Source organism: Bidens hawaiensis, unplaced genomic scaffold (genome assembly GCF_021521415.1).
Source record: "Bidens hawaiensis isolate Kalapana, Puna unplaced genomic scaffold, B.hawaiensis_p1.1 tig00008655_1, whole genome shotgun sequence".
NCBI classification, from domain to species: domain Eukaryota; kingdom Viridiplantae; phylum Streptophyta; class Magnoliopsida; order Asterales; family Asteraceae; genus Bidens; species Bidens hawaiensis.
Window position 1 is genome coordinate 742,637 of NW_027491625.1, and position 8,786 is coordinate 751,422.

At 37.0% G+C, this 8,786-nt stretch overlaps 1 protein-coding gene across 1 annotated transcript; it reads left to right on the forward strand.

Moving 5' to 3' along the window:
• The first annotated feature begins 1,772 nt into the window (after nucleotides 1-1,772).
• LOC143529713 (protein S40-5-like) lies at nucleotides 1,773-2,560 on the forward strand. Its single transcript, XM_077025445.1, has one exon. The coding sequence runs from the start codon at nucleotides 1,913-1,915 to the stop codon at nucleotides 2,465-2,467; it is 555 nt and encodes a 184-aa protein (XP_076881560.1). The 5' UTR covers nucleotides 1,773-1,912; the 3' UTR covers nucleotides 2,468-2,560.
• Nucleotides 2,561-8,786: the final 6,226 nt, after the last annotated feature.

An 8,786-nucleotide genomic window follows, 5' to 3' on the forward strand; every position in this document is an offset into this window, starting at 1 on the left:
ACAAGGAGGCAAATCATAATTTTCTCTTTTAAAATTTTCATCAATTACCAGTGTAATACACGGGCCTTAAACTAGTAAGTTAATAAATTACAACTTTGTAAATCATTAACTTCACTAGATAATGCCCACAATAAATCATAATACCAAACACATTTTAACTTTTTCATAAGTTAATAAGTCAAAAGTTAATAAGTCATAAGTTAATAAGTTACTCAAAATAAACAATCCCAAACACTCCCTAATTTCCATATTGCTCTTGCAGTTGTGTAAATTTATTCTTCAAGACAATCTTCCACTGTCACTGTCTTTATTTAGTGACATTTGTCAAGTTTATCAACATACGATAAACTTTTACATGCACAATCATTTCACCTAAACTTTTTTAACAAGGCGTCATTTTATTAAACACGCATGAATTAGACTCTAGAACGCGACAACAACAAACAAGACCAACCAAGGCCACATTACCAAAAAATAATCAAAATTATATCAAACCGAATCATCAAAAGAAACACTTTTTGCCTGATTGTTAACCAAAAGGTAGCCTAACACTTTCATTAACTGCGCAATACACCTCGTCACTAGCTCTCCAAATTAATTGCCCAATGAGTCACCAACATCACCAATAAAACCATCACTTTACTCGTGCCCAAACCGCTCACGACCTCACGCAAACCCAACATATCCTTCATCGAAAACACAACCACAACATGCAACATGTCTACATAATGTAAACATGCTTATAAGTTATAACCTAGGGTGCTAAACGGGTTGAGTTGAGTCAAAACAGGTTAATTAAAAAAATAGTTGTTTTGATTTGGGTCAGAACGGGTCTAACTCAACAAGTTCAGGTCGGAACGGTTCAAAATGCGTTTTGGGCTAGGTTTTTTTTTTACGGCTCAAAACGAGTTTCGAGTCGTTTTTTTAATTTATATATATTTTTTCAAATTAATGGACAATTTGTTTCCTAAGACCGTTCGTAGTGGGAACGTTCCCACCGGCGTTTTAAAGGATAACGCGGGGGTACACCGCCCCCCTGCGTTATGTGATTTTTTTTGTTGCGTTGTATACAAAACGTGCAGGAATGGCACACGAATCAAAAAATGATCGTTGGATGCATGGATCCGGTGGTGGGAATAATGGATCCGGTGGTTTTCATGGTGGCCGGAATAATGGATCCGGTGGGTTTCATGGTGGCCGGAACTCCGGCGATGTCAAATCGGAGAATCTAGTGACACCATGTTCAAATCAGAGAATCTCCGACGGCCGAAATTCTTCTTCGTTGCTATGAAGTGGTTTTAAAAGATTGTGTGTGTGAAGATCGGAGGTGGGTGTGGTTTTAAAGAGACTGTGTGTGTGAAGTGGTTTTGAAGAGAGTGAAGGGGTTCTATATATTTATTATTTATTTGTGCTTTTTTATTATTATTTATTTATTATTTAAATATTTGTGAGGTTAAGTGTTTAGTAAACTGTTCGTGATTGGATCCGGTGGTGGGTGCAAAAAAGTGTAAACGTGACTGGGCGTCACGTGGCGCATAATCCCTGGTAGTGGAGAGTTATGACTACAACCTGTTTTTGTACAAAACCATAACTCTGACTAGCCACGTGACGTATAACACCTGGTAGTGGAGCTTTATGACTACACATGGTCTAATATTTGCCAACTACTTTCACCTGGACGTGATCTTCAGTCGCGTCAAACTAAAACCGGTACACATTAAATTACCATTCTATCCCTCTCACACCTTTTATTATTATCCATAATAATGTACTTTGTCCTGAACTCGGTCCCCATTCACAATTAACTAAACTAAACTAAACACGTCTAAATTCACCCCAAATTCACATCCAAACAAACCTTATAAATACAACCTCATATCACCACCATACACTTTCATAACACTCCGATCAAATGGCCAAAGGCCGGAAGCTCACAACCACCCGGACCCACCGCTTCTTCGGCTACTCCGGCGACCACCACACGGCGGATCACGACGGCGTAGAGCTCCGAGAAGCCGATGTCTGGTCCATGGTCAACGGTACTGTTCCCAGCGCCAATCAACAGTCTTTAACCGGAGCGTGGACGTCACGCGCCGCCGTGACTCGCCGGAAGTATGCCGGAGGACTGTCGGTGGCGTTTGAGGACCAGGATAAGAAGGGTATGGTGGTGCACCAATTCAGTAACGGTGGGGTGTCGCCACGTGGACGGCATGTTGCCAGCTCAGCACCGGTGAATGTGCCAGACTGGTCGAAGATATACCGAGTTGACTCGGTTGAGTCGATGCGTGACTCGGATGATGAGATGGATGATCGTGACTCGGATATGGTCCCACCACACGAGTATTTAGCCCGTAGTCATAGGTCAGCCGCGAAGTCGGTTTTTGAAGGCGTGGGTCGGACCCTTAAGGGACGAGACATGAGCCGGGTTCGGGACGCGGTTTGGAGCCAAACCGGGTTCGATGGCTAGCACGAATATATAAAAAAATTAATTTTTTTTCTATTTTTGTTTTTTGTTATAATTTTGACCCGAATATATAAAAAAAAGTATATTTCGATTTTGATTTTTAACTTAGATTACGTGACTTGTTTTTAATTTGTGTTTTTTATGAAGTTATAATAATATCTTTGAGACAATTTCAAGTGAGACAAATTAAAATGAAATGCTTGATTGAGACAAATCAAAAGGTCACCATCAATGATTAGGTATTTCCCACTTACATATTGTATTTAAATGATATTTTGTATTATATTAAAAACGATTAATATAAGATTATGATCTTTATAACTTTTAGAAAAAAAAGTTTTAAAACCCTAAAACGAGACTAGATTTAAGTAGCATAACTGTGACACGTGACAGGAAAATTATCGAAATGATATCAGTTTAGGAAAGCTTAATCCCATTGTCTTATACGTGTGTTTAAATCTTAATTGTAAGCGAGCTACGTTAACTATTTTTCAACGTGTGACTTGCACTCATTGGATATGACGATTGATGTATATTTGTCGGAACGCGTATGTTTGTTGGAATTTAACGTTTTTGTTCGTATAATTTCTCTATATAAAACGCTAGAAATAATGTACAAAACTACATAAATTGTAATAAAGACAAAAAACTAAAATGGAAACAACTTTTAAATGAATACGATTGATCTAATAGATAAATACACACGTTGATGAGCAGGAAAAAAAAAGAAAGAAACATAACAAGTGTAAATATTTCATATGGTTATAGAAATATGACAAAAAAATTTAAAAACTTATCTATTATTCGCGACATTTATAATTTTTTGCTAGCTAATTGGACTCGACATATAGATTCTTGTTAAACACGCATCTTCGACTTATAATGTTATACACAATCATGACACAAGTAAACAAAAATAGCACCATAGTTGATTATGAAACACAAGAAGTGCATTTATTTACATGTTAAAACAAATTTGGTATTGAAAACCATTTCTTGGAGTTTATAAGAAAATTGGGTAGTAGTAGATGAGAATAGACATATTGGAATTGGATGGAGGGTTGAAGATATATACTTTAAATTGGTCACCTTTATTAAGAAAGTGATACCTATGGTGGTGTTGTTTTTTATTGGTCCACTAATTTTTGGAAAATAAAATAAATCCATGGACACCCATGTAGTTTTCTATCATCAAGTCACCTATAATGAATTAAAACTCGTGAAAGTCACATATTTAGTGTTTTAGTGAATCACTACCACAACTGTGCATATTATCAGCATAGGGGGCAAATATGCTCCCATTTTTTGTTGTGTGGATTTTTGCAATTAAATAAAGAACTTCTTAGGTTTTATTACATATAATTATCATTATTTTTAACTTTTGTATGTTATGTTAATTTTAAGTGAAGATCATAACAAAAACCAATATAATTTATTGTTTTATATGGAAAAGTTTTTTAACTTAGCTATGTTATATTAAAGTCTTTAAATATAACAAACTAGTTTTTATTCTTCATATTACGGGGTTGTTTTATATTGTTTGTTCTAATATTTATTTATTTTTTGAATTTATATTTTTTTTATTTTATGAAAGTTAATAATATACTTATAGTTTGATGATAAATTGTTTCACAAATAAATGAGATGTTATAACCCGATTTAAAAGCTATATGGTTTTGATGAAACCCAAGACCCGTTTATTTTTTTTACTATAAAATTGGTTTTTTAATTATAAATAATATTTATGAAAGTTAATATGGTTTGATGAGACCCAAGACCCGTTTATTTTTTTTACTATCAAATTGGTTTTTTAATTTAAATAATATATATATATATATCTTTTTTAAAATAAATAAGATATTAATTTTTAGTATATCCTATTTTATATGATTTTTACATCAATAATTTGGTGAGAATAATTTTTAATTTAATGAGATGTTATAACCCGTTTAAGGAGTACTGAGTTTGGTAAGACCCATACCCATGAATTTGGTTCAAATGCATGAGAAGCCTCCATTTTAAAAATCAAGTAAATCTGGTGACTCCAAAAAATGAGGGAGCGGTCACATCGCGACACGTAGGATTTTTATGTCTTTGTTTATATATATTATAGATAGATAGATGTGAGTGATTCTTGTATCTTTAAAGCACCTAGCGTTACCTACAAAAGTATTCCTCATACATGTCATTTGGCTTTCTCATAAGCGTTGAAAACAACTCTTTACAAAGTGGCTGCCTAAGCCTAACCGGGATCAGTTAAAAAAAGACCGGAAAAACCCGTGTTTCCGGCTGAACCTAGATTTTGCGGCCAGGGTTCCGCCGTGAGTTGTGTTTCCAACAATAACCGGTGCCGATTCTAGAAGATTATTGTTGAACGATTCGGTTTCCAGCAAGGATTTCGGAAACTTTCCGGTTGCCTCGTCAACCTTGGCTTTACAAACGACCCGGTCAACCCGAGTCAACCGTGTTTAACTTGGGCTGCTAACACAACTGATACGATATAGAGACGAACAAGTAGGTATGATCACAAGCCTAAGATTGTTTAAATATTTATTTAATTAGTTGAAATGAATAAAACGCTTTTAGGACATTTAAATATTATAATTACAATGTTTATACACTATGGTCATGTTTACATTATATTTCAAGAGTACGTTTTCATACATTATGACGACGTTTACATTATGTTATCATGGATATGTTTTCATACGTTATGACCATGTTTATATTATCTTTTTAAGGAAACGATTTCGTACTATGACCACGGGTACACTTTCAGTTTATTCATGGGAAAACGGTTTAACATTATGCTTACAAAATTGGTTAACTCACCAATGTTGGAAGTAATTTCCAACTTAATAGGTCCGTCACATGTAGGTGACTGGGTTAGACCTATTGGGCCCGTGTGATTCATTATTATGTAATGAGTGTATTGGGTCACAATTAGGGTTTATTATATTTTGTAATGTCTTGACTAGCAAGTTAGGTTAGTCTATATAAACCGAGTTATGGTTAAGCATTATAGAGAGTGAACAAGATGTAACCGAGTTAGGGTTTGAGAGAGTTGTAATCAGTTTTTAGAGTTATATTTTCTGATTAATATAAACGCGAGTTATTCGTTTAGTTTGTGTGTTGATTATCGACACGGGACTTGAACCAACATTTTTGACTTTTTTAAGTATGCTTTTCATGTATTATCCTTTTGCGACGTGCTTAGAATATGTTATTTTAGAAAAAAAATCGAAGATTTTGTTTGAACGGCTAGGGCTCCTGAACAAGGCATTATGAAACCATGAACGTTGCATTATGCGTCTTCTCCTTGGTAGGGTGTGACATACACGGTAACAAGAAGAAGCTTTAACAGACGCACCAAAAGAAGCTAAGTTAAAGTTAGATCTAAAACTTCTTGTTACCGTGTACTAACAACCAATCATCACTCCACAAATCTTGTAACGGGTGTATCAAATCCATAAACGCTCTTCATGACACCGCCATCAACCCTAGCGTACCCGCCCTTTTCCCAATCACTCCCCCATGAATTTTTTATTCGAACACTAAGACCGAACGGACATTAGTATATAAAGCAAGCCGTGAAAACTTTCAAATAGAATGGACTTTTCTTCTAATCAAATCCACAAGTCGCAATCAATGACAAAAGCCATGTGTTTTTGTGCATATTTTGTACTAATAACTCTAATGCAAGTATTTGTGTGGTCTGATTGCATGAATTTATGCTGGTAAGTGGTAAATTCACCATTCATAATGTTTTTTACACACATATATATTTTTAATACAGGTTATATAAGCATACAAGGCTAAAGTTTTCTTACAAAACAAGAGGACAAATTGTTGTATTACCATAAAATCAAAGACAAGCACCTGTCATATAATGACGCTTTTTAATGTGAAAATGTGAAAATATAAACATAGTGGTTGAGACGGGTAAGTTAGTTTCTGAGGAGAATTACGTTAAACGGGAATTGATCACTTATCGGATTAAAGATGCGTTCGTGAACATTACGTGTGTGGGTGTGGTGGTTGGATTGTTGACTTAGAGTGGATTGAAATTTGTACCGTTCATAAAAAGGCCCTCGTAAAGAAGTTAGTTCGGTTTTTTGCTTCAAATGTCATCAAATCATCAACATAGGTAGATCTAATATGACGTGTGATAGTGTAATCTAAACATATATGATTAATCGCTTTTAATAAATTTGTGCTATTTTTTTTCTTTTTGGTGGATATATTGCAGTTGGCTTAACGGGCCAGAACAGTTCAAGTTAAATATTTTATGTTTAGTATGAGCGGTAGCTAGTAAGCCAACCTAGCGAACAAGATTGGAGCATGTTCATATTCGTTCGCTTAGTTTTAACCGAACAAATAATCGAACATGAACGATTAAACAAACATACTTTTTTTGTTCGTCTTCGTGTATATTCGTTTATTAATTGTGTGAACAAATTGTTGATAAATCTAAATGGACGAACATAATTGAACATAAATGAACGAACATAAATGATCACAAACATTAAAATATAAATGTGAACAACAATTTGTTGGACATAAAAACTACTAAAAATAGACTAGGTTGTAATGGGCTTATGGGCCTAAAAATTTAAATGAATTTATTAACAAACGTAAACAAACATATAGAACAAACGTAAACAAACATATAGAACAAGCGTAAACTAGCAAATACAAATGAACATACGAATGATCATAAACGATTTAGATGAACGTCCGAATATGGATTTCATACATTTGTAGCTATCTCAAACAAGAGAATATTTATCAAGATTAATACCTGAAGAAACACCAGTCGAACCCCGACAGATTACGAGTAACCTGAGGGTTAGATAGACGTTTCCCACGAGGGGTTAATTCCGGCAAGATGGTTCTTCCGATAACCTGCAAAACAGACACCGTGAGCTCGTCACTAAGAAAGGGGGGGTTCCTCCTTGTGACCACCCTCCGGCGTGAGAATCAGTCTATATTACTCTTTGAATATAAAAGTATATTATTAATACTAGAGCAGTTATCAGGTAAATTATACAAGATATTAGATGATGAAATGATATTACCATTTGATGTCTTTTATAGCCGAAGGTGGGTTTCCAAGGAGGTTTAGCCGGCCTACTACTCTGCCAACTGTGGCCTACGCACGTGCTCTGCTGGTAATTGGTGGATAGGCAGCGGCTGACAGTGACCAGGCGTGCTGTTCACTTTTCCTTTTCCACCAACTACAGGCTAGGCACGTGGTATGGCAGGAGTTGGTGAGCAGGCGGCGGCTATTGGTCACAGTGATGTGGCGTGTTGTCTGCCATGCTGCTGTCAGTGAGCTGTCGTATCGTTGGTCAGATCTTTTGTCCATACCTCGTCAGGTATCACACAAAAGATCCTCCATTATTATACGGACTGGCTCATTTAGGCGGGAGTTTTCCCCCTCCCGCCTTTATGCGGGAATGTTCCCGGCTTTGCTTATTCCTTCTTCAGGTGACTACTGAATTATTACGAGTCTGAGCCTTATGCGTGTAGCCATGCTGCGCGGGTGGCCAGTCCCTAATGGCGGGTATCCGCACCTGCGGGAACAGGGGATACTTGGAAACCATAGGGAGGCATTTCCTGCGGGACCAGCTTGCGTACCGCATGTGAGGTCGTCACAACTCTGAGCGTGGTGGGTCCTGCAGGTTTGGTAGGTCGCGGCGCAGACGTCCCTATGGTGAAGTCTGCGGGTTCAACTGCGCAGACGTCCGTTTAAGGAGTCTTGCGTGTTCAACTGCGCAGACGTCTCCTTTTAAGGAAGTCTTGCGGGTCCTAACCGCCTCTGCTGGGACCTACCTCTTCAAGTCCCCCAGTCCAATGTTCTTCTCATGAATGTTTAATAAAGTGAGGTGAACTTTTGGACTTAAGCAAGGGGTTTTTGAAAATGGTTTAGTTTTATGGGTTTTCCGCGGGAAGTCTTACCCGCGGGTTTCCCAATGTCACGCAGAATTTCCCAATGTTCTGCTTGATCTCTGGGATGATGCGGATAGGTCTGTAACCTCCCCGCAAGTCAGGAGCGTTTAGAACCTTTTGTGTAGATTCTCCATGAGGTCTTGGTAGTTTTGAACATAGTGCTCAATCATGTTATAACCACCAATTCCATCCTGAAGTTTCAAACAATCTAGTTCTTGACGTTCCCGCTATGCGGGGATGTTAATCCCGTTTCTGCAAGCATGGCCCAGAAGATCCTTCTTGGTTTCAATTCCCATGGAGTGCTCGGTATGCGAAGGGTTTTGCCTTGACGCTGTACCCGCACTTCGTCTTATTAGTTACTTTACTCCCA